Source organism: Asterias amurensis, chromosome 2 (genome assembly GCF_032118995.1).
Source record: "Asterias amurensis chromosome 2, ASM3211899v1".
In the NCBI taxonomy this organism is placed as follows: Eukaryota; Metazoa; Echinodermata; class Asteroidea; order Forcipulatida; family Asteriidae; genus Asterias; species Asterias amurensis.
In genome coordinates this window covers 7,657,176-7,684,179 of record NC_092649.1, presented here as the reverse complement: position 1 = coordinate 7,684,179, position 27,004 = coordinate 7,657,176, and the positions used below count along the sequence as shown (strand labels likewise).

Genomic DNA, 27,004 nt, shown 5'->3' with positions numbered 1-27,004 from the left:
CTGTCATTACGGTGCCTGTTAAACATACAATTTTATAGGCCTGTAGTGCAGAATTCCACGGTAAGCAGAACCATGAGTTTGGGTCCAGTTTGGTGATGACAAATAGGGGCTCTTTGAAATGATGCAATGAGTAGAGAACACCTTTAAAGCCATTGTACACTTTCGGTAAACAGTATTGTCCAAGTCCCACACTTCGTGTATCACAACTTATATATAAAATAACAATCCTGTGGAAATTTAGGCTCAATCGGGCATCGGAGTCGGGAGAAAATAACGGGAAAACCCACTCCTGTTTTCGCGCGTTTCGCCGTGTCATGACATGTGTTTATAACAAATCCGTAATTCTCGTTAACGAGAATTTATATTGTTTTACCGTTTTCTCAAAAAGTAAAGCATTTCATGGACTAATATTTCAAGAGAAGTCTTTCACCATTACCTTCTGTAAACCCTGTAAATTATTTGTAAATCTGTGAACTTTTTTTTTTTTTCTGTACCGAAAGGGTCCAATGGCTTTAAGTGAAAAGAAAAAATAGTGATGACAGATGTACTATATCAAAATGTCAAAATGTTATAAAGATTTCTGTGGAACTTTAAATCCTAGCTCTACGGTTAAACCTACTCAAATTTTCTCACGCGACAAAATTAAATCCCAGTGAAGTTTGAAAAACCTTTGTCAATCAGGGTTTCATTGAGGCAAGGTTTCATTGTGATATTTCCAACGGAAAATCATCACTCCAGAATATCAAAAAAGTTTTACAAATTATATCACGGATGGGCAGGAATATGTTTTTGTTTTCTTTCTGAAAGCCAACCCGAAATGGTTTAGGTCTGTGAAATTGCAAAACAAGGATTGGTAAAGTGCTGGGAAATTTACAGTAGACCACTCAGTTTACTGTGCAATAAGCAGTGTTCCTAAATTTAATCCTAATCCTAAAAGATAAAAACTTGTGTTATATAATCTGTTCTTGATTGGTGATGGTCTTTAGATACCCTGTTCTAATAGAACTCATTGCGTAAGCTTGGGCGATATCGATTTATTTTATTCACAATATATCGCCGACAATATATCGCGATATTCGATATAATCGCGATTAATGAAATTTGACATCATCAGTCTTAAAACTCCAAGTGAAAGTTGTAGAAGAGACAGTCCTAGTATAAGAGAGGTGTTCTAATGACCTATTCTTCTGGTTTTACTCCAAACCTATGGGGTATCAGCTAGCAAATACATCGCGATATTTAATCGATATATCGATATATCACAATTATCGCGATTATTGCGATATATCGCGATATATCGCGATATATCGCGATATATCGATATTTCGATTAAAACCAAATCCATCCGATATCGAAATCGTGTCCAAATTAATATCGCGATATTCGATATCGTTGTAGAGTCTTACTAGACAAACGGATTAAACCAATACTATAGACGAATTCAATCTTATGTGCATCAACATGTGTCTTTATTCTGTTCCTCGGTTTTCCACCTTGCTCTCCGTGTACTCTTACACGAGGCCAACTCATTTGCATAAATGTATAACATTACATGTATTACAGTGTGATCGCGTGAACACTACAATTGTGATATCGCCCAAGCTTATCATTGCGTTTTATGAAACCCTTCACATTTCTTTGTAGAACTTATGCTACAGAACTACAACTTCTTTTTTTCTCCATCAAACAGGTAAGTTTTGTTATAATTTTTTTTAAATAGATATCTATACGCTGTCACAACAGAACTCTGTCAGTGTCCTAGATAAATGTATACATTGTTCTTTAGAACTCTGTCCTTTATAAATCTATACATTGTCTTATAGAAACCTCAAGTTTTTTAGAACTCTATTCATTGTCATAGAAATCTGTACAATTGTGCTACGCAAAAATCTATACGTTGTTCTTTAGAACTCTCTACATTGTCTAGCCTTGCTCAAGGCAGTCGCATTATTCGCTCTGAAAAGACGCCGCTGTAAACCCACCTGTATACCCTGTGCGTGGTGCGTGCGATCACATCGCATGATCCACCCGTATACACACTGTCACATCGTACGACTACTGTGCACATAAGTCATCCGCACTCGCACCACTAACCAAATGAATTATTCATTTTGACGTCCAATCACGCACTTCCCTTATAACGACCTTTTGACCCTATGCGTCCGTGGTGGTGGTGTGTGATGTAAACATGTCTCGTCTTTCGCGGGCATTATGGTAATGAGCTGACCGTGGGAACTCTTCGCTTATTATAGTAATGAGGTCAATGGCTTCAACACAGACCCTACAAGGCTGTCGGCCTGACGGCCTCCGCATGCAGATAGTGTTTGGTGGCATCGTGTCGTGCGATTTACGCACAGTGAATACGGGTGGGTTTTTATACAGCGGCGGTCTTTTTTCGGAGTGAATAATTCGACTGCCTTGAGCAAGGCTATACATTGTCCTACAGAAATATTTACTTTGTCCTATAGAACTCTATACTTTACATTGTTCCTACAGAAATTCTTTAAAAATGTGACCCAATTTTCTAAAGAATTGCATAAAAGTTGTATAGAAATTCTACAGAAACTGTATAGATTCTGTATAGAAATTGTATAGAATGTGTATAGAAACCAATAGAAATTTGATATAGATGTTCTATATTTTTTTATAGAATTCTACAGAACTCAAGGTTCTTATAGAAATTCTTTAGAAAAGTGGCCCAATTTTCAAAAGAATCGTATAGAAATTATATAGAAATTCTACAGAAACTGTATAGATTCTGTATAGAACTTGTACATAATTTATATAGAAACTGTATAGAAACTATGTATATTTTATATAGATTTTCTATATATTTTTCTATAAAACTTTTTGTAGAAATTCTACAGATTTTCTTTTTTAGAATTCCGTAGAACTTTCTTGCAAGGGTAGTCATAATCCTTTCCCTTAACCTAGCCCTAAACCTTACAGAATGGTCACAACCAACTTACATGTACATGTACCACCGGTCTAGGGCTGACAAAATGTTATGCCCACCCATTGTCTGAACATAAGGGTGATTGGAACCTATGTTGGAACATACATTGTAGAAGTGTCAGAACATTATGCCAGAGCATAGGGGTATCAGGGTTCAGCCAATGTACAAGCTAGCATGTCGGACAAAAACATTCTAAAACCTTTCAACAGTGTAACGTCAAACATCCACACATTTGGGACCAGAATGCCCCACAAAATCATGGGACCAACCCTGGGCGTTAGAACACCCTTTAAATATATCGATCCTGTAAAAATGCTTCCTACATCGGTTGTACCATGGAGGAAGAAAATCTTCCCCCATGGTTGTACTCAGCCCAACAAGTCTGTTGGGCTGTCATCTCTACCACTGAATACTTATTGATATATAATTGTTTATCCCAGAGCAATGATCCGAAACTAAATGGCTTGTTAAAAGCCAACCAGTTGTCAATTGGCTTTATCGTGACTAATTACCCACTCAATAAACTGGTTCAGTTGACAACTGGCCATGTCCCAAGCCAATCAAACAGTTTAAACAATGTAAAATAATAAACATTATTATGTTAATCAGGATGCACTGTCATAACATTTTGTACCAATGCAAACAATTATGTTCTGGATAAATAAAGTCATATTCATAAATACCTCAGACAGTTTCGCTATTCCTATTGGTGGAGAGCACGTCATGTGGGTGTGTATGACCAGTAAAAAGTGTTGAAACATGGGCGTGACACGCGAGTTTGCACCAGTGCTTCTAAGACAGTTTCTTCATTCCTATTGGTCGAGAGCAATGGCCGAGACAGTTGTGCCACATCACGCGATACGCGCAAAGCGCACAGCATTCCCTTATAAGGAATTGATACCCGAGGGCCTTGACTGGGCATTACCATTTCATAGCTGAAGGGGTGTTGTGTTGAAAGAAATCATTGAAAAATTAATTTGTTTGCACTTATTTTACTTTTTGACCATAAGTGTTGATGGTTTTTGACCGAAACGGTATTTATGAATGGAAATCAAATTGTGATGAATCTGTTTTCAACTAGTGGTTTAAAACCGCTTCATCTCGGTAAAATAATCAAGAAACAAGGCCTCGTTGGGATTAACCTCTTCACCACACATTGATTCCCTTATTTATTTCAGGATTTTTCTGTGAAAACATAAGAACTAAATTAAAATCTCCAAATGTTTCCTAGGAGCTGAGCACCTTTTAGCTAGAGAGATTTTAGCTTTTGGAGAATTTGCACTGCCAAATTCGCTTCATATTGGAATTCACATGGGAGTACGAGACAGGCTTAACTACTGTATCAAGCCAGAATCGCGCTCACATACCTAACGAGATCCCAATCCTAAATAATCATGTTACAAAAAGGGGGACTGATGATGAATAATTTGAATGAAGGGAGGGGGAATAAAAAAGGAAAAGTTTACCTTTGCTTTTTGGACACATCGTTTGTTTTAATCGAATTTACAATGAAACTAACCTGTGAAAAGTTCAGTATGAAAGGCAGTAATGCTTTTGAAATATATCACCAAATAACCAAGTGGTCAGGGTTGTAGCTAGACCAATTGTAGTGGTGGGCAATATGTCCAATTCTTTTTGGAAGTCTACCAAGGGCAAGGGGATCAACAAAATTATTCATGTTTAATTATAGGCCAATATTGCTGAAGTGGGGCCATGTTCTCAAACTGTTCGCGTTATAGGGCCACGCAATAAGTTGAATAGCCTTTTGAATGTGTTCTTTCTCTGTGACATTTGATACTCCTCATCATTAGCTGTGTCTCAGATCAATGCATAGTGGACAATATTTGAAATCTGTGCTGGGCAGCATAATGTATTTTTGTCAGAGTGCTGGGCATAAATTGTGAGTCCTGGGCAGGCCCGCCCAGCACCGCCCACCGTGGCTACAACACTGCAAGTGGTTACATGTATGTCCACGCTGGTAGAATAATCCGTAATTGGAATACACAAGCAGCTAAACGTTTCTCATTCTGAAATTATTTTGAATCCTTCTAGCTCTCTAAAACCATATTCCTTTGAAGAGAATCGTTTCTCAAAAATTTTGCTCAATATCAACAGCTCCGCAGTGCTGTTTACAAGGTAAGTTGTATGGTCATTACATTTTGGAATAATTACCAAAGTGCCCCTCCCTTTTCAAAAGACAACCGCAGAGTTATGACACTTTAAAGGCAGTGGACACTATTGGTAATTGTCAAAGACTAGCCTTCACAGTTGGTGTATCTCAACAATATGCATAAAATAACTAACCTGTGAAAATTTGAGCTCAATCGGTCATCAAAGAAGAAAACACCCTAGTCACACGAAGTTGTGTGCGTTAAGATGGTTGATTTCAAGACCTCAAGTTCTTGAGGTCTCGAAATCAAATTCGTGGAAAATTACTTCTTTCTCGAAAACTACTCCACTTCAGAGGGAGCCATTTCTCACAATGTTTTATACTGCCAACCTCTCCCCATTACTCTTTACCAAGTGAGGTTTAATGCTAATAATTTTTTTGAGTAATTACCAACAGTGTCCACTGCCTTTAAGGTCTGTAGCACCTAGAGCAGGAAACTTATTTTCAAGCTAAAAGGGTTGAAGGTCAGTCAAGGTTCATTTTGGGAGCACTACACTGTGCAAGAGAACCATAAATAAAATGGTAAACCCATGTGTTCCTGTAAATCAACGATTCAAAACCTTCAAATCTGAGGGTCAAAGCTTTTAAGGAGTGTTGATGAAATGGTCAAACTGTTCCCTGAGGAGGTTGTTGACTTTCAACTTGGGGCATTTGAGGCATACTAAACCATGCCCCGAAAGATTTTCCACGTTTTGATAACATAGTTTGGGACCTTTTCTCCAAGATGGAGTCTAACTAAATAGCCTTTTAACTCATTCACATGTCTTTTCTTATTGGGGGACTTTTCTCACACATTCAACAGCTTTACATACTACCTCAAAAAAAAATAAAAAAGAAGAGGAGTTTAGATGTCAGCAGATAATTTTGATTTGATTTCAAGAGGCTGAGAGACTGTTTAAACTATTTTTACCAAGTATGTACAGCTTTAATTTAAGCACTGGCTGATACGGGGACATTTAACCCTTTTCATACGTTCTGCCTTTGATCTGTGTTTGAGACCCGCAAAAAAGTATTCACTGGGTATGTTCAGACAGCGTACTAACTTAGACCCGAACCGGTCTAACTTTTGCGAGCAGCGGGGGGTGGTCGTAAAAATAAAAACCCATTGCGTTCAGACAGCAAAGAGTTAAACCCGATCCGGTTTATCTTCGGTTTTAAGAGGTCAAAGTAGACGCGACCCCGTTGCTCTAACATCCGGTTTTATTCATCAGATTCACGCACCGAGTATGCCGAGATACTGAGTGCCCCATGCCCTGGATGATCAGACAGGGCATAATTATTGGATACAAATGGCTCAATCGAACGCGGTAACAGTTTTACCGTTAGGAGGATATGGGCACTTAAAACAAACATGAACACGACTCAAAATTATTTTTTTAAACAAACAAAATATTGATACAAACCAAAATATTGTCCATATTCCATGAAACAGAACACGTTTCATTTTTGTGTTTTGTTTTATACCACTGTTTCCGATTTAATAAATACTTTTAGTTTGTCCTTCAATCGATTGTAGTTGTGATCTCTCAAAAGCTGGTGCGGCGATTTTTATTCCGATTCGTTCATAAACACAACTACACACGTGCAAGTTACGTAAACACATGTACTTTGCAGTATTCTCCCAACTTCCCAACAACGTGGTGATATTGCTGACATAGGGAATTTCCCCTACACACAGCCTCGCGCCCACTGCAGTTCATTCTCCTAGATTGAAAGTACAGCACGCTAGTAACGGTGTCGGTAATAGAAAGGCACATCCACGGGATCGGTGATGGATAAGTATGGGATATCGGAGAGTGATCACTATGGGATGGCAGCGCTGTACATGTGAGAAGCATGAACAATAATATGCTTCTTCGCTGAGCTCGTAGTATACGCATGAAAAACAGTTTCATTTATTGTAGGACACTCAACAAAAAAAGCTTGGAAAATATAATTTTGTTTCAGAATGTAATAAATCATGGGCGTGGGCCTGTGTTTCTTCCTCCATGGTTAATTAAACTGCATACACCGATCGAGAGGGTTTCGCCAACTCGGTAAGCGGCAAGAAAGTAATATAAATACTCGGTGCTTTTCAGCATCAGAGGCAACAGAAACCGTATACAAGCACTCCGGGTCCCGGGCGTGTGCATTGAACCACACATGGGTCGTCCGTTGTGAGTTAAAACCGGATGTCATTCTGTCCACACGCAGTGTTAAAAGATAAACCCAAACCGGTTTAGACTTAGATCGCCTCGCTGGACGGTTTAAGTTTTGGGGTTTAAACCCGATCCGGTCTAACTTTATTTGCGTTCACACGCACAAAAGTTGAACCCGAACCGGTCTAAGTGGACTTAGACCAACTTTAGTACGGCGTGTGAACGACCCCTTTGTGGACTAAATCTGACCCAGAGATTCCATGTTCACACTACATAATCTAACCCAGAGAAAATCTAACCCAGTTCAATACTAACACCAAGATTGCTGGGTCAACCCTAGTCCTAGGCAGGGTTCAATTTTACCCGTATTAAAAGCCAGTTTAAGGTTTGTTAATTCAGAGAAATTTTAGCCCTTAAATGTTTAGTGTCAACGCTCCACTCAATCTGGAGAATTTCTGTGTTCATTATTCCCCCCAGTAACTCTCTGCTGATTAAAGTGTAGTGTTAAAAAGGGCCTTAACTTAGTGGGGTGCACCTAGACCGGGTTGACCTGATCCTTGTCTGCCAATCATGCTCTCTCATCTTGGTAAGAACAAACAACACAGCGAGACATAAACAACTCTCAACCGAGTTGTTGAGGTCTTAGAACAAACACAAGCACTCTTCCCTGTGTAGTATGCAAATAATACTCATTAAAATTCCTCATTGTTTTGAGATCATTAACTTGGTTACTTAGGTTACTCCTGGATGACTGCTTATTAGATAATGTCACAGTTTGAGTACATTATGACCGTAGTTTTCCTTGGCCTGACAAGCCAAACGAACCATTACTGCTTGTCTCTTTTTCTTTTTACTAGTCTGCCAGCTTTTTTATTGACAGTCCTATTATATTATAATCATTAGGATTATTCAGCTCAGTTCAACTGCTTGGAGAGGTTTTTTTTTATTTTTATAAATCAGGTGTTTCAAAGACAAAGTAGGCCTATACCCCTTTTTTTTTTTTAACTGTTTGATTGTTAATTAATCCTATCAGCCTTTAACCTTTAATTACTTTTAACTTTGATGGGGGCACCCAGCTGAGTTAGTTAGGGGTAGACCAAATCCTGACTGAAACAAAATGTGGTTATAGCTGGTTGGGTCTATGACAGGAAACCAGCTCCTGCTCAAGGGATCTGGTCATGAATGAACCGAGGTCAATGACCTGAAGAAGAATTGAGTTAGTTTGTTGGTGTGCATTGTATGTGTGCGTTGTGATTTTTTGTTCAAGGGTTGTTTTAGTTTTTTTTAAATAATGTACATCAGTTACAGACACCCCACATTGCCTTCAAATATCAAAGCGCTCAAAATATTGCAATTTGGAAATTTCTTTTAAGTTGAAGCACACAAATACCTACATGTAGTACAATGTGTCCTAACAAGTGAGTGGTGAAAGAAAATCTAGTTGCGTCTTGAAACAAAACCAGCTTTTTACCAGCAAACATAAAAGGTCTGCCATTTTGTGGAGTCCAACATTTCGCTCTACAAAATAGCAAACTGTGTTCTGTCAATTACACACACATAACTTTTTTTCATAGGAAATTAAAACCAACATTTTCCAACCTGATAAATTTCAGAATAAAACGGGAGAAGGGGCATCTGAGAGGCACAGACATCATAAATTGAGGGAGGGTGTAAGCCCCGCCTCCACTTATGCCAATCCCCTTTTAACCATATTTGGGTACAGCAAAGTAGATAACCACTCTTTTCAAATTCAAACACAACACAACTACATGCATGTTACATGCAACATGTACATATGGCTCTTCACAGACCTCAAGGCACACCTAAATCCTATCATCACAGGTACCACCAACCTTGACCCCTATTCAAATCCAATGCTGGGCAATCTATGCACTGTTCACCTCTCCCCTAAATTTAATGGGCTTCATAAGAAAACTACTGCAGCAGACCTCACTATTTGTATTTTATTTTCCCACCAGTCTCTACTTCTATAAACTACCCTAAGGCTCCTAAGGCTCCCCCTTAGTTTCTAGAAGTAACCAGTCTCCAAATTTTGACACACCCTTTGATTTTTGTGTACGAGTTTGCTGAACTTGGCAATCCCTGTCATACTGTGTATGCTTTACATTACAGTGCTCGGTCCGTTTGTTGGCTGATATGAGCTGAAAAACAATAATTTTTATACTTTTTTATCGATTCAAGAGTTCAAATCCTGTACATCGTATGTTGCATGTGGAAGTTTTTGCCTATTTTTCATTTTGAAACAGAGCATCATCTGTCCAACTTTATTAAACTTCAAAGAAAAAAAAATTCATTTCTTTCAGCGAAATACAGACTTAAATGTGATGAAACTTTAAATATAAAGGAGTAGTTTTAAATTAACCTCAAGTCAAAAGTAAAGTGGAGTTGTACTGTACTCTACTACTTTACTACTACTAGAGAGTTGGAAATCCCTAGAAAACACATTTGGGGTTTGGGGTTTTATTTTTTTACACATGTTTTATGATTCTCATTTTTGACACTCACATTTTATTTAATGATTTAGACTAATAGTAATACTATAGTTAAGAACTACCACAATTGCATTGCTATACAAAATACAGTCAGTTTCCTTTTAAAACAACCCAGAGATCTGCTGAAATGTGTTTTGTATCCTACATCGCATGCTTGTTTGTTTAGAATAGGAAGCCATTTATTGGTCCAAAGTTGTCTACAATTTCCGCCTTCACACAATCACATGAATGAAAACACTGAATGAACTGAGCCTCCCTGCACTGAATAATCACTGAAGTGAATCGTGAAAGACCCAATACAACTCAAGCACGTCCGGACGGACGGTGCCAACCAGCACTCTCCAGAGAGCAATCTACACTCGATAAATATAAAACCGTGTTATAAATATAACTCACGGGGACACAGCCAAAAATAAACATAACATAAACTACCATGTCTTTTCCATGATGATGATTAAAGCTGTCAAAAAAAAAATGTTATGGAAGTGTCTGACTCTCTGAGATTATTAGAAGTTCTTGATTTGCCTAAACACGGAATACGAGAAAGGTCGATGCAAAAAGAACACCATGCTATTGATGCAAGGACGCGGACAACTTTGCGATTTTGGACCAGTTTGACGACACTTCCACACGTTATGAGAAACGAACTGATAACTCAAAAAGGAAAAATGAGAATGGGTGAAACATAATAAAATTCCTTACCCAATAGTTCTCTTCCTCGATGACTGGAGAAACCTGTTAATCGGTGTTGATTACGTGACACAACTGACATTTTGGGAGTGGGCCTGGCTGGTTCTAAGAAAAGTTCTCGACTGTCGTCGCGACGTACTCTCTCCGATCATTCACTTGGCGGACGGGTACGAAATCACGTTGTGATTGGCTCTTCCTTGGACTTGGAGGCCTTGAAACTTTCAAACGGTAGCTTCACTATTATCCTAAGCTTGTCCGTCCTTTATGAGATTCTGTCCTCACCAACCTAAACTCACTGGCTGCTCAGATCTTACCACAAGATTCCCTTTCACAACATCATAATTCCCTCCTAGATTTCAGGAATATTCAGATTGTTGTGAAACTGTATTGTTTCCAGCACTGGGACACGTCTCTGATCCACACACAGCTAGCTACACACAGTAGAGGTGATGATGATAAAGCGCGCGCAGAGTACGACTCGACCGTGTGAGTTAGTTGAGGCGGGAACTACACACCGGATGGGAAAAAACTTTCTGCACCGCACACCACCAGTTACGCATAACGATTCAGAGCTTGTGGTGAAATGATATGATGCAGGCGGGGCGTATTTTTTCTCGTCTCTGAAGCAATATCACACGGGTCGATTTGACACCAATAACATGTTTACGTGGGAAACCACTGCTGCGAATGGGCCATGCGAAAATTCCATCGCGACCGCCAAAAAGACGAAGCCCGTCTCAAGTTTCACTAGCGCAGTTTCCACTTGTCAATGACGAAATCGTACCCAGCAGGAAAAGCAGGGTGCAACCATGGTGCAATCATCATGGGTACGTGAACCCATGGAGCAAGGAGGTGCCAATTTTATAATCGATTGTGTCACTAGCAAGTTGGATACATCCCGGTACCTGAACTCGTGTAATTGAATTGTTGTTACATGAGAAATAATGTATTTTGGGTCATATAACCGCCGATTTAGAAGTTATTAGTCTACCATGTTGTCTTGATAACCCCCCCCCCCCAAAAAAAAAAAAAAAAAGGGGGGGGAGGGCCTACACGGGGAGAAGGGGGAGCAGCTTTTTTTTTCGCCCGCATAATTTGTCTTTTGATTTTTGTTCTTTTTTTGTTTGGGGGGGGGGGGGCTTGTTTTCTTCCTAGGCGTTCAAATCAAAGGGCAAGCATGCATCACACAGTTATAGTGCCCTATACAACCGATGATGGTGCAAGTGCTCAATTTTGACTGGCATCCAACAGTATTTATTTCTAGGGGTCTTTTTCTTGACATAATCGGCAGACCACATGCGTCGGAGAGCCTGAACATCTCTGGCTGGCAGAGGAGAGCGCTGGTAGTGTGTGTGGCATACGGTCCACGGTACCGGTGTGGTCTGGATGGAGTTTCTGTCCCCCATACTTAATATCAAAAAGAGGGCGCTATCTAAAGAAATGTGTTCATAGTTTTCGCCGTTGCACCTGGTGGACAGAGAATCTCCTCCACACCGGCAGATTCCCGCTCCCGTCATTTTTTCTATATTCAACCCTAAATTTTTGAAACAAAAATATCTAATCAGTTTTCCTTGTGCTTTATTACTTGAAGCGGTATGTTTTCGAGAGCCAAATAAAAATGGGGTACAGTGTAAAAGTTTTGCACAAAACGAATGTGACCCAGGGTTGTTGACTTCCAACTTCTGGATGACCTATGTGCTGAAAAATGGTCCTATAGGCTAATTTGCCACGAGGTGTTTAGAATTTTTTTTTCAAGATTGATGCTCGGACGTTTGGAAATTTACGCATCCTAGGTGTTTTTTTGTTTGTTTGTTTTTTAACTCGACAGGCCTTATGGGACAACCAATGTCAAAATTGAGCAGCTTTACAAGATGTAGACTTTTAGGTATTTTTAAAGTATTTTTGTTGGACATTTAGTATTTTGCAAAGTTTGCTGTAGGAATTTATTTAGTTGGGTGTACCCTTTTACATACCATTTACATGCTCGTCCTCTAATCTACCTCCAACTGGTTATTACACACACCGAATCTGTGTCTTCACATGCCATTCCAAGAAGGGCAGTGCAATTATTGCAGTTTCATGACTTTCAACATCAAGCAGCTTATGGGCGTTTAAAGGCAGTGGACACTATTGGTAATTACTCAAAATAATTATTAGCAGAAACCCTTACTTTGTAACGAGTAATGGGGAGAGGTTGGTCGTACAAAACATTGTGAGAAACAGCTCCCTCTGAAGTGGAGTAGTTTTCGAGAAAGAAGTAATTTTCTACGAATTTGATTTCGAGACCTCAAGTTTAGAATTTGAGGTCTCGAAATCAAGCATCTGAAAGCACACAACTTCGTGTGACAAGGGTGATTTTTCTATCATAGTTATCTCGCAACTTCGACGACCAATCAAGCTCAAATTTTCACAGGTTTGTTATTTTATGCATATGTTGAGATACAGCAAGTAAGAAGACTGGACAATTACCAATAGTGTCCACTGGCTTTAAATACTATACACAAACAATAAATGAAACAAACAAATTAATAGGCAGATAATTTTCATATAATTTATTTTATCATTAAACCAATGATGCACAATATTAAAAACCATAACAATATGTGGATCAAGGATGACTTTCTGGAACCAACACTGGAACTGTTCACCAATTATATTTCGACTGCTTGTATTTTGTGTCTTCAAAGAGGCAACTGCAGGGGCCAATTTCATAGAGCTGCTTAAGCAAAAAATTTGCTTAAGCACGGAAATAGCTCGCTTATTTTACACATGTTACTGGCCAAAATTTCCTGCCATATACATTGCTTATGACTAGTATTAAGCTGTTGTTTACTTAGCATTACAATTGAGTGGAGTCTTGGCCGGTAATCTGATTTTACTAAGCAAAGAATTTTTTGCTTAAGCAACATTTTTTGCTTAAGCAGCTCTATGAAGTTGGGCCCAGGTCGATTGCCTCCATGCCCCCTGGTCAATGCCTCAGTTCCCTTGGAATTATCCAGTAGAAATTTATCATTTCCTCATAGGGTGCCCCTTTCAAGATGAAAATGCCTTGGTGCCCTTGCCATTTCAAAAACGAAGCATACAGGCCTGGGAAGGTATTATTTTGGTAATAAATTTAAAATTAATAGCAATAAAACCATGGACCTACAGCAGCTTTTGATAGTATGAAGCATTTTAAGAAACATTTCACTTTCCTCTTGGTTTTTGTTTGCATTCCCTTTTTTTGTTTTTTTCCTGTCATTCTCTGAGCGCTTTGTAACCTTAGGAAAAGGCGCTATATAAACGGTATTATTATTATTTCAAAGTGATGTGGTTATTAGTAAAAAAATATTATAACCAGTTTTGATGCCCAAAAATCATAATGTGAAATAATTTCCCTGTATATGGCCATATGCACTCCGGATTTCCGGCAAAATCTCAAAAACAAGACCACCTTTTGTAATGAAATTTTCACAGGTAAGTTTTATTGTATGCAACTACATTCATAAAGGATTTAAAACAATCGACCGGTTCCAAAAACCAAAGGTTTAATTTGCCTTCAAGACTTTAAATTTTACTTTGTAGTTTATTCCTTCTATAGATATTTCTAAGTTCTATTAGACATCATGGTAGCTTTCAGAACTTTGTGAGCTTAAAATGTTGTGAATTTTGTTGAGAAATTTTAGGGGAGTTCTTGTGCAAGAGGAATAGTGTGTAAAATAGTGTGTTAAAGTTTGGGAGGTGGTATCCTTTGCCCCATATTGGACATACTTGCTAAAGTAACATGATTGAGACCCGAACTAACACTCTGACAAAACCAAAACTTCAATATACATGTAAGAGAGATATCAGCTTGAAAGTACAGCCCCCCCTTTTTTTTAAGGAGTTCCACAAAAAAAACCAAGCACAATAACCAATTGGGATCTCCCGTTGGGATGGCCAAGTGCTAATTTCAACGAGTACTAATTTAAAAAAAAATAAAATAAAATGGTTATTGGACTATGCCTCACTCACTAGAAAGTGATGAGAGACATAAAAATTATAATTGAAGGGGTTTGGGTTGTACACAGTTAGACTTAAACCACATGGCCACCATCTTTTCCTAGTAAACCAAGACTACAATTACCCAAACCAAAAGGGGTCTGACTATATTGTACTTCCAGCCTCATTTAGGTTATACACTAATTTGAATGATTGAGAAAGAAAAAGAAAAAAAAAGAGATAAAAAAGTAAGAAAGATGGCTGCTCGGTATTGACAGTCTATTCCACTTGGATCTCAACGGCCTCTTTGTTTGATATTCCGACGTACTTTGATGGCTCCAGAGCCGATGATGACTGAGGAGAACTCACGAGAGACGTAAGGCACATCTGCTATACGTTGTCCCTATAAGAGAGTAAACAAATTGAGTGAAAAAGTGAACCGCACATCCAAGAAAGGTAAACTTTTCACTATCTTCTATTGAATCCTTGCATGCACATAGAGGGCGACTGTGCACCGCTCACCATTTCTTGAGTCAACAGGTAAGCGTGTGAACACGCAGGAACATCTAAAATGTGTACTACACTGTAAAAACACATAGGGACATTGACTAAAAAATGGCACAACAAAAGATTATTGTGATGACTGTGTCAGCTGAATTTGGTAAACTGTAACGTTTTTACGTGTAACAGCTCTTAATTTAACAGTAGCATCAAGTTTCTTTTGCGGGGAAAAATTTTGTTTTAATCCCCTGGTTTTTCATACCACAAACCCATGAGGAAGTGCTTTAAATAAGGGAATCAATGTGTGGTGAAGAGGTTTTCAACTAGTGGTTTAAACCCAACGAGGCCCGTTTCTTAACCAGGCCTCGCTCGTTGGGTTTAAACCACTAGTTGAAAACCGATTCAACACACTTCGATTTCCATTCATAAATACCTTTTCGGTCAAAAAACATCAACACCTTTTGGTCAAAAAGTAAAATAAATGCAAAAATTATAATATTTCAATAATTTCTTACAACACAACACCCCTCGCGCTATGAAATTGTAAGGCCCTCGGGTAAACAACTCCTTATAAGGGAATGCTGTGCGCGTCGCGCCTATCGCGTGATGTGGCACAACTGTTTCAGCTGTTGCTCTCGACCAATAGGAATGAAGAAACTGTCTTATAAGTACAGGTGCAAGCTCGCGTGTCACGCCTGTGTTTCAACACTTTTTACTGGTCATAAACAAAGGTTTATACACGCCCACGTGACGCGCTCTCCACCAACAGGAATAGCGAAACTGTCTGAGGTATTTATAAATAACTAATTTCATGAAGGTGTTCTGCAAACAACATTGCTTTAATATGCAAGAGGTCTACATCAAAATTATTTGTGCAACAACAACTAGTAGGGAACCACTCCAAGCTATGTTTATCACATAACAATTTGGCTGGTAACTCATTTCTGTTTGGCAGCCCTAGCCGCTACTCTATACATGGCCAAACTTTCTGAATTTTCTTGACTCCTGGCAGCCCTTACCTGCGTCAGAAGCGGTTGAGGCAAAGACAAGGCTCCCCTGAAAAGGGCATTGACCTCTGGCAATGCATCCTTGGAAATTGCCGCTAGAATGTAGAAGACTTTCTGCACGGGGTCGATTCCTCGGATTATGCCTAACAAGGACATCGGGGAAGAAAACAATCAAATAAGTGGGTTAAAATAAAAGTAATACTAAAAGTAATGATTCATCATTTGTTTTAGAAGTTTGTTCAAGAGTCTCCTCCAGGTAATAATAATAGTTACTAGTTATTACACTTCGAGTGTGCCCTCTTCTTTCGAGGCGTAAATTTAAACAAAAATTCCATTAAAAATTCCATCCAAGTTTAAAAACAAAATAGTTTCAAAATTACATTAAAAAAAATACAATACAGCTTTAAAAGACAAAACTAAATCCAAAAGACAACTCTAACAACAGCAGTATGAACTTACAAAAATAAAATTTCAAAAAGCAAACACCCTCAGTCAACCCTATACAGGGGGGAACAAAACACTGTTACAGTGTAAAGAATGGAAAGAGAGAGGAAAAAAAGGGGGCTATGCACACAAAATAAATATAGACAAATGAAATTACAGACTACACTCCTCCCTAGACAAGTTGTTAAGTTTGCCTCTCCCACCACCACACCATCCGGCCAATGGGAGGAATTCCACACGAACATGAAGCCCGGTTCATACTTAATGTGAAGCAAATATGACGTGAAATTTTACTTCACATCTCTCCTTTCGCAGCGGTATTCGCAAGTGAGTTGACCAGAGTTGAACTGTTGCGAATTATTTGTTGCGAATTTGTGACGTCAACATTTGTTTTGCAGCCACATTCGCAGGAAGTATGAACCGGGCTTAAGGCTTGTTGCTTAGAATTTTTATTTTTATTTTCCAAGACCAGAAAATGAGAAAATACCACAAAACAAAAGTTAGTTGGACAAGCACTAAAAGAGAAGACTTATCTATTTATGGTAAGTAAACTTTGATATTCAGCAGACTGTTAAGATATTAATCTCACTCAAACTCAACATTTGAATATCAGTAATGTACAACAAAGATAATTGAATTGAAAAAACTAAGACCGCCACACACTGCAGTATTGATGGGTTGTTTATAATCTCCTAATCTTCATAGTGCAGAAATATAATAAAGTCACACACACAGATGGGAGACAGTGATAGGTGAGTTTCTTACCCAGTCCATGACACTGGCACACTGGAGTGGACTTGAACACTTTTGGGTGATCTTTCAACACAACACACATCTGCAAAAGATGATTAACAAAGAATCAAAATACAAAAACAAATATGACTTGATTTGTCAGGAAGGCACTTATCACACATTTGTTAAAGGGTAAAATAAATACTCTTTACTGACTGCCTTCTCCGTAAGTGAACATAGGACAAACTGAAACAAAAATCGGGGCCCACTATTCCTCCCGGGCCGAGTAGTAAACCGCCCAGGCGAATTACTATTTTGCCGGGGCGGATAACCATTCCGCCCAGGCGGATCATACCAAAACTAGTATAAACACATACCAACAGACATCCTCATTTCACTGTGAATCCGCCCAGATGGATTAGTGTTCCGCAAACTAATAATGTAGAATATGTTTGTGGATAGCAGATTTATATTCATGGGAGACAAACTTGTGACACCTGCAGGAGTACACAGGGTTCATGACAGGACTTTAAAGAAGATTTCTGAGACCATTTTGTTTTTACCTCTGAAGGATCTGCTTGGCATAAGCCAACAACGCTCCCATTCAAAGCATACATGATCTGCTTCAGTGGAACATGGCCATTGGTCACGTGAACAGCGACACATCTCCACGGCAACACTAACGGGATCAAGGCAGACAGCACGACAGGGGTTTGTGGCAGCGGCAAGGGCTGTAGTTTACTAAGACCAGCTAAGAGGGCCATGGTACGGTGGTCAGAGGCCTTGAATTTGGCACTGTTGGTGAAAAAAAAAAAAAAAAAAAACCCACCTCAAATGCAATCATAAAAGAAAATTAAAACCATGCAGTTTGGGTATTTATTATAAACAGTATTTATAGAGTGTAAAAAATCTGTCAAAAAGACGCTTTTCAGATAATATAAAGATATAAACAAGAAGCCAATAAACATGCCTTTAACTATAAACAGCTGTAAACAGTAACAGGAACTTCATGAACCGGCTTAACACGAAACTACTAAGAACTCAAAGGAGTCCCAAGAAGGAGTCATATAAGAAGAATCAAAAACAAAACAGTAAAAAAAAACTTCATGGATGCAAACAATGCAAATAAATTGAGTATAAAAAAAATCATGAAGATAGCGGATGAATCAAATAAAAGGAATAGGAAAAGTTAAACACAATAAGGACTGCCTGTTCCAAACTACTCATACAAATAAATACACCGAAAAACAATGAAATTACTGAAAACGTCATCAATTACAAAAGGAATCATGAAAGGTATTGTATACATTTATCAGAAAGGTTTTGTGATTAACCAAGTTATGTTTGAAAACAAAAACCAGTCCCTGCCAATAGCTTGCAAATAAAATGCATAAACTGGTAGTGGACTCAGATTTTGAATCTACTAGTCTTTCCCAGGGGGCAAATTTAAGTGGGTTCGTTCATGCTAAAATAATGTTTCAGTCTGAAAGGCTGCCACCTTCCGGAAAATGTTTCTGAATCTGATTTCTCAAGTCAAGAAAAAGAAAAGCTTATCTTTTGCAGGTTGTTTTTAAGACCTGTTTGCCAAGCAACATTTAGCAGGCTTCCAGTCATGTGCCATTACAGTGTATTTTTGTGTGGTAACTCATTTCTGCCATGCAAAACATTTCTGTGCTTAGCCAATTTTGTGTGTGCTTAACAGCTTTACAATACTGTCTCCAGAATATAAACCTACCATCCTTTGTCAGCAATGTTTGGAACGTCAATCTCCAGTACTTCAGGAAACTGCGTCATCGTAGTGCCATTCCCTTCTTCTGATTGGTGCAGCCAGCCTGACGTATGTTCAAGAAATGTCTGCGTGATACGTTGGATGACACGGGGTTGAGCAGGAGACCACAGCTGGACAATATGAGTAGGTTGAGTCATGTGAATGATATCTACTAACAGCTGGAGACCGAGTCCTAGAAAAAAGGTGTTAAGTTAAAGGTTAAAATGTCATTAATTTGTTTCATTTTCAAAGGCAGCATTCGATATAAGCTCTGATTCACACACGTAGAACTCAATATGGTTGGGACCAACTTGGTTTAGGAAGATGTGTGCAACACTTGCACTGTCTTTAACATTTGTGCTTTCAGATTGAAACTTATCATTTTCTTTTAAAATGACAAGTATTAAACCAAAAGGGAAACTGACTTGGTAAGTTTTATATACAGTTTTGAGTTTGAACAAAGAACAGTTTAGTGGAGCGAGACATGAACCAACGACCTCTGGATTAAAGGGAAGGTACTAGTTTGGTAATTACTCAAAACAAAAATTAACTTAAAAACTGACTTGGTAACGGGCATTGGAGAGCTGTTGATAGTATAAAACATTGCTGAACAACCCTTGAAAATTTCTTTTTTTGTATTATACAATGGTCTTGTACCTTGCATCCATCCCATCGTATTGATAATGAGAGGCTGGTGTCTGTGATTAGTCTGGTACTCCTGGATCAGATACTTGCATATCTTTAAATAGGAGTCCGGATTCGCATGTACATGAACATCGCCGTAGAAACACATCCTTCAAACAAAAAAAAACAAAAAATATAACAGAGATGACAAATAAAATCTTTGTATCTTCAAATAGGGCTTTAAATAATGTCTGCGGAAACTGATTGGAATTCTGCATCTTGATGGTGTAGAGTTGCCCGCAGGTCCATCTTTCAATGACACAACAATTGTTGGTGACTGACTTTTAATGATGATGTTGTGCCTGATCTAAGACCCTCGGGTATATATCGTTTGCTGATTGTTTACGACCTTAAAACAATCGGCATCAGTTGCCGTCAGAAAAAAAATCTACAGTCAAAAGAGTAGAAAATGCCCACTTCTGCGACATGTTCCCGACAGGCACGAATCAACCTGTAGATGTTACGGTGAGTATTGTATGCATCTATTGTGATGTGCGTTTTCAGCACCCACGTTCCATGCCAACACGCCTACCCATTCCGCAATTGACACATGCGAGTGAAAAGGAAAGACTCTCAGTAACGTCTTTTCATCATATCCAGGATTAAGCAGTCTGGCCGAGTTTAATACCAAAACATCCTAACACTAATAAATCCTAAAGCTCTTCACAGCAGACCTGGAAGAAGTTTTCAAGAACAGCGACTTGTTGTGATGAGTGGTATAGGGGTCGTGAAGAGGGCAACAAAAACAGCAGATGGAGGGCTAAGTACATACATGGGCATTGCTTGGCAATAGACAGCGCAGGATAGAGTGAGATGGAGAATTGGCGAAGGGGCTTTCCTCCTGCAGAGGAGTGAAACAGGCTAGAAGACGACCTATATCTTTACAATTAATGTTAAGTATTACTTGTTGCAAAGTCAACTCACCTCTCAGCTGCCCTTAAGTGAGTGAAAGGTGGCCCTGTTTGGAGAAGAAAAAACACCAAAAATGTATTTTAGAGCCATGATATTTTCTTAAATTTTTGTTTTGAAATATCACATCACATACAAATCTGTGACTTGTATATAGCTCCATAATATTTTATTTTTGTTGTAAAAATTATTTCAGGGGTGGATTTCACAAAGAGTTAAGACTAGTCATATCTTGATACAGGACAATTTACTCGTCCTAAATTTGCACTAGCCTTCCGTTTTTAATATAGTCCTAAGTTAGGACTAGTCCTAACTCTTTGTGAAATCGATCCCTGGTCTAGTGAAATTTCCGAGCAGCAGATCTGTGGTCTAGTGGAGATTTGGTGAACTTCAAGCACCATCACTTGCCCGATGTTAATCAGAAAAAAAGATGGTGCCCCAGATGGTGACAAGGGTATTTATTTCTTCCATTATCATCTCGCAACTTCGACGACCGATTGAGTTCAAATTTTAACAGGTTTGATATTTTGTGCATTTGTTGAGGCGCACCAAGTGAGAAGACTGGTCTTTGACAATCACCAAAGGTGTCCGGTGCCCTTTAACCCTGACTCCAAACCTACCTAAGACAGGCTCAGTAATACGCTGCAAAGACAACATCCCTGGAGGTGTAAATTCTGTCTGGCCCACGTCAAATTCCAGGTAACAAACACTTTCCAACCTGCAATGATCAAAAGAAATAATTATAACAAAAAACATATTTTTTTTAAACAAGATGTTCACATTGATTTTGATTTGAAAAAGGATCAAATTTCCAGTTTAAACCAAAAAATCATTTTGTCAATCATTTCCCATGATAAAATGCAAAAATGGCCACTCCTAGGAAATCTGTAAAGGGCGCTCTGCAATGCATATTGCCCGTGTTGAAACAAGGTTCACCAGGTCGAGACAAAAGCCTTGCTTTTTGTTCGAGTCTACAGTGCAAAAAATGGTCTACCCTAGGAAATCCGTGAATGGCACTCTGCAATGCAAAATGCCTGTATTGAAACAAGATTCACCAGGTAGAGACAAAAAGGCTTGTTTGCTTTCTGTTCTGAGTTAACAGGGGATCAGGTTGACTTAGTGGTTTCTTTCCCTGCCATTCACCTCTGTGGACCCCTCGTTTTGAATCCTACCTCAGACCCCAGTTCGATTCCCAAATGAAATCAGACCAGAGCCTTGCATGTGGATTGGGTTTTCCGTCTCTACCCGACTGCAAGGGTTTCCCCTTTTGAGGTTTTCCTGCCACTTCTAAAACCAAGTGTTTCTTGATTCTTGTTTCATCATAATTGTGCTGTTGGATGTGTAATAAAATAAATGAATAAACAAGATTCAACATCAGTGGGAGTACCTGGCTATTAGAGAGTTGGAGAGGTAACGGCAGAGGGTCGACTTTCCTGAATTCTTCCAGCCGCAGATTAAAACGACCGGTGGGACATCTGGTGCATGACTCTGCCATCGTTGGATTGCCTGGATGACAGTCTGGTAGCCAGGAAGGGGGCTGAAAGTAGAGTGAGGAGTCCATGGGGTTAGAGGCTGAAAACCAACAGCTCTGGCTGCTTCAATGCTTGACGCTTGGTCGACATCTTCTTGAAAACACTGAGGAGAAACAGGAAAGGAAAGAGAGACTGTTAAAAGGCATTGTACTCAAACTAATTATTGGCATAAAACCTTACTTGGTAACAAGTAATGAAGAAAGGTTGATAGTATAAAACATTGTGAGAACTACATGTAGCTCCCTCTAAAGTGATGCAGTTTTCCATGAATTTGATTTTGAGACCTCAGAATTAAATTTTGAGGTCTCAAAACTGGTCTTTGTCAATTACCAATAGTGTCCAGTGTCTTTAATTCGTCAACTTTCAATAAAATTTTGCAGTAAGATGACCAACTCCTAAACTAGCAAGGAACGGTGAAACAGTATTAACGTCTTCTTTGTGATTGGTTTCAAGCCAGTCACTACCTGAAGCAAACAATTTCCTATGCTCGTATTTTTTAATATACCCATAGCAACCAATGTCCTGTACTGTACCAACACATGTCCTATACCCATCTTTTTCTGTTCGACTTTTGGGTTTACACCAGAATTTTAGGCCAATCTGCAGCAATGGCTATGGCTAGAACAACAAAAAGTCCCATTCTTCAACATTGTTGTTGGAGCCAACGGAAATATCCGTAGCCGAAGTTGCTCAATTTGAAATGGGGTTTGACAATCAAAGAAAAAACACACCTCTCTATTTTCAGGTGAACTGAAAATATTCTTGAAACCTGGAAAGCGCTCGACGTAATCGACAGAAGTGTCCTCTGGCATCTTCTTGAGAATTAGAGCAACAACAAAACCTTCCTGTCCCTGGAGCGTCTGTTCTATTGCAGGCTCATCCTCTTCCCTCAGAAATGCTTCCACATCCTGGAGGAGCGTAGTGGGGCTACCGAGCTGGTAGGTCCTGCCTCCCGATGCAGTCTCTATGCACAGCGCACAGGAGCTGCTTGGAGAGTAAAGAGGGTAGTACTCCTGACTTGCTGATATGGGAAATCCCAACACGGTGACTGAACCGTGAATGGAACGGACGAGTACCCTACCATGGAACGCAAGCTGACTTGAACAAGAGAGCAAGGCGAGGCACTGGTCGCTGTTTCTAAGCTTAATGATTCTGAAAAACAAGGTGATTCAAGAATTAGTCAAGAATTTATAAACATACATTTTCTTCATCGCCTTCTTCTAGTAACTCCCCGAGTATCGAAATTAATAAATAAATAATCTCAGTGCAAACCTCGACAGACCTCAAGTGATGTATTTTGAGAGAAGAATTTGAAATCTAGAGGGTATTCAAGCTAGAGTTTGGTCATTTAATTGGTGAACCATTTAACCGTAAAAAGTTTAAATCTATTTCAAAATTTCCTAAAGGTCTAGATTCCATTTAACCGAAAACGCACAACCCTATTCCAAATACATGTTATCGTTCAAATTCAATAGATCAACACCGACAGTTAAGCGATTGACAGAGTCTCTTAAAAAGGTGTGATAATCACCTGTAGGAACTTTTATCTCTTCCGACACTTGGACTGACATCCTGAAGTTCCTGATTTTGAACAATGCTTATAGACTTTCCCTCTGCCCTGTCAGCCGTTCCATCCTCTTCCCCATCCAATGGAGTCTCAGATGAGATGCTACTGTCTGAAGATTCTCCGTTATTTTCCACAATCAGATCTAAATCCGTTTCAGATGGTGTTTCGTCATCATCTTGCAAAGGACTGTCTGTTTCTTCAGGAGATCCTTCATCCACCTCAATCGGGTCGAGTACCTCTTCCTCCAGATGGATTTCTTTGCCGAGGCTACCTTCTTTAGTAGTTTCTTCCTGGGGTGTTTTGTCCAATGTTTCATCTTTGACAGAACTTGCTTCATGTGACTTTTTTCTCCTTTTGGTCTTCCTCTTCCCTGCTTCATCATTTGGGGCAGAAGCTTCAAGATCTTCAATGTTGATTTCGTCTTTATTTCTCTGAAGGCCAGACCCTTCAGGTTTGCTACAGTTCTCTTTCAGCTCATCTGGGAGTCCATGAGATGACTTTCGGGCCTTTTTTGACTTTTGGTCACTTGTTGTTACTCCTGCAGTATATTGATTAGCTTTCTCTTTAACTGCATTTTCAGTTCTTGGAGAGTCTACGCTACCACAATCTTTTCCCTTTCCCCTTTTCACAGCGGAAGATTTTCTTTTTTTACGTTTTCTTGACTTCTCTGTGGGAATCACAACTTCTGACTCTCCTCCATCAGGCGAAGTTTCCTCTCTTTGGAATTCATTCTGAATCTGCCTCAACGATGAAAATTCTCCTTTACCGTGACACAACTCTTTGGTAGATTTCATTTGGACATTCTTTACAACTGACTGTGCAACTTTGGTGGTACTAGTACGATCAGAAGTACCGAGATCTACAACAAACACACTGTCCATTGGCCTAAGCTGTGAATGGAATTTCCCATCTGACATTCCATTTTCAAATTTGTTGTCATCGTCACTTCCATCGTTGAGATTACTTTGTCTTTTACCAGCTGGGTTCCTAAGAACAGCTATGTCAGTACTACTCTTACCAGAAGCTTTCTGTTTTTTCCCCTTAGCAACATGGCCCACTGTCAAGGGTAGACTAACCGCTTGGTGAGTGCCAAATCTAAAGCCTGGGGCGAGATCAACGATGGTGATGCAAGGCGAATCATGAACCGATGCATCACCAAATTTTGATACAGCCTCTGAGGTAGAGTTCCTTCCCTGGACTTTTATGGCAGTCTTAACACCATTGTCACTTGAGGAGGATGGGTCTACTTCCCAAATACACTCCTTGGATGGATCTGTAGTTTTCAAAGATGTCACTATCTCAGGCTGAGAGGAGAGAAGTCTTGACTTTTTCTTCTTCTTCTTACTGGAACCCTTTCGTAACAAGCCATCTTTAACTTTTCCAGAAGACTTTGGTTCTGTCTGTGAAGAAGCCAGCCTGCGACGTTCCCATTTCACCATGATTCCTTGCAGTTCTCGTTTGGATTTCCTCCCTTCTGTTGGATCCGCAACAGGGAAGGATTTCCCACCAACCTTCTTAGACCTTTCTGGCTTGAGGCGAGCTTTAAGCTTTTTGGGAACTTGATCTTCAAGATGTCCCACTCGAGTTGCTTTCCTGGTTGTCTTCCCCATTGCTGGTCAATTAATGTGTCAGGGTCAGACCTGCACTGAATAAAATCAAATCAAAAATAGCATCAATTAATATAATACTTGTAGGCTAACTGCATTTGCACTCAGAAAGATAGATTGAGACTGTTATTTTTATCAATCATTGACATTCAATCATTCATTCATTCATTCACTATTGGTTTATTCTTTAAAAACAAAATTCCCATGGCGACCAGAGGTCAAAATACAGGACAATCTACAGAGATTAAAAATTTGAAAAAATTACTCTGGATCAAAATCTGATGTCGCATTACATCAGTACTTGAAAGGAGTGCATTGTCCAAGCATTCTACCTCCATGGTCCCAGTAACCAGTTACTGACTCTACATTCCAACCTTAATAATAATAATAATAATAGTAATAATAAGGAATATTTATAGGGCGCCAAAATCCACCAAAATGAGGTGCTCAAGGCGCACAGGAGGAGGAACCACACACAGCGAGGGAAATAAGACAAATAGACCAGTTACACATAGGCGAGATTAAACAATGTGGTTTTCAACTTAACTTTGAAAGTATTGATGTTAGAAATATTGCGGATTTGTAGAGGCAAGTCATTCCAGAGTGTGGGTCCAGCATGGGAAAAAGACCTATCGCCCCATGACTTGCTACTCTTAGTAACCTGTAACATGCATGTATTGGAAGATCGGAGAGATCGCACAGGAGTATAAGCTTTAACCAAAGAAATGTTATATATAGGAGCAGAACCATTAATGCAATGAAAGATAAGCAACAGAAGTTTGAAATTAATACGATATTCGACTGGTAGCCAGTGAAGTGACTTCAGAACCGGTGTAATGTGATTATTCATTTAATAATTAAAAAAACTTTAAAGACCCCTCCCAAAAAGGAGGAAATGGTATATCGTTTGTTTAGATGATATTCCAATCAAGGGAACTCAGCAAACACCCACACGGGAAATAAGCGCCAAGCTGGCAGCAGCTAATCTCTCACATACAAGTAATTATCGTCGATAGATAATTATGAATTGCACAAATCAAGAAATTGTGATATTTATTCTAGTCATGTTTAAATTAAACACGAACAGCGGTTAGCTGGGGGTTTGGACCCACAACCTCGTTATTGCAAGTGATGCAGTCTAATTCTAACCATTTGATCACAGTGACGATTCGGGTTACTTGTGGTGCAAGGGGGGTCTTTAGTCTCCCAGGTCAAAATTCCAGTTGAACCCTTCGGGTGTTATAAAACAAATATTGACTTCTTAACTCGTGCTACATGTATTAATTATATGGTTAAAAGTAAGGGTAAATACGACTCCTCCGCCCGCGGTGATACCTGGACCATTCCGTTTTTCCACACTCCAGGGATCACCTCGCGTGTGGTAGTTTTAACCCTAGCACTCAAGTCAAGTCAAAGCAGTCAGTATTTGTATAAGGACACATGGCCATGGAGGTACTTCCCTTTCTTCCTCCATGGACCTACCAATAAAAATACTACTAGAGTTAGGCCATGGACATGGTTAGGCCCTAACTTAGGGCTTAGGCAATAAACTTTATATTAATTATGAGTACACTGTAAAGAATAGGCAAAATAGTGCAGGTTAAATCAAATATATTTTTGTCAATGACGAAAAATAGAGCTTATTTACACCCACGTGTCATGTCGTAAAAAAAACGAGACAACGAGGCAACTTACCCTTCTTTTTTACGCAACACCACCCAGCCCACGTGCAGAAACGTCAAGTATTTCTTGGAAGTGTATTTGTGTGGAGCTAGTTAGATCCTGTTTGCGTCATCAAAACGAGTTTGCCCTGCGCATTCACGTAA

General features: G+C 39.3%; 2 protein-coding genes across 3 annotated transcripts in view; both read right to left on the bottom strand.

Annotated features, from left to right (window-relative positions):
• LOC139952845 (uncharacterized) overlaps positions 1-11,146 on the bottom strand; it is a 44,089-nt gene extending 32,943 nt beyond the window's left edge. The window contains exon 1 of the mRNA XM_071952105.1: positions 10,480-11,146. Coding sequence (XP_071808206.1) covers positions 10,480-10,549 — 70 coding nt within the window. The 5' untranslated portion in view covers positions 10,550-11,146. The remainder of the gene's footprint in view (positions 1-10,479) is intronic.
• A 1,861-nt stretch (positions 11,147-13,007) lies between these two features.
• On the bottom strand, positions 13,008-26,970 carry LOC139933784 (uncharacterized). 2 transcript variants are annotated; one of them, XM_071927990.1, is made up of 12 exons: positions 26,874-26,970; positions 23,536-25,211; positions 22,736-23,156; positions 21,860-22,107; positions 21,093-21,190; positions 20,488-20,521; positions 19,537-19,673; positions 18,847-19,072; positions 17,675-17,906; positions 17,145-17,214; positions 15,948-16,078; positions 13,008-14,830 (listed from the first exon to the last, which is right to left on the bottom strand). In XM_071927990.1, the coding sequence occupies exons 2-12, from the start codon at positions 25,179-25,181 to the stop codon at positions 14,723-14,725; spliced, it is 3,351 nt and encodes a 1,116-aa protein (XP_071784091.1). In that variant the 5' UTR covers positions 25,182-25,211; positions 26,874-26,970; the 3' UTR covers positions 13,008-14,722. The 2 variants fall into 2 exon arrangements, with proteins under 2 accessions (XP_071784091.1, XP_071784090.1); XM_071927989.1 differs by having other exon boundaries at positions 23,536-25,216; positions 26,874-26,954.
• Positions 26,971-27,004: the final 34 nt, after the last annotated feature.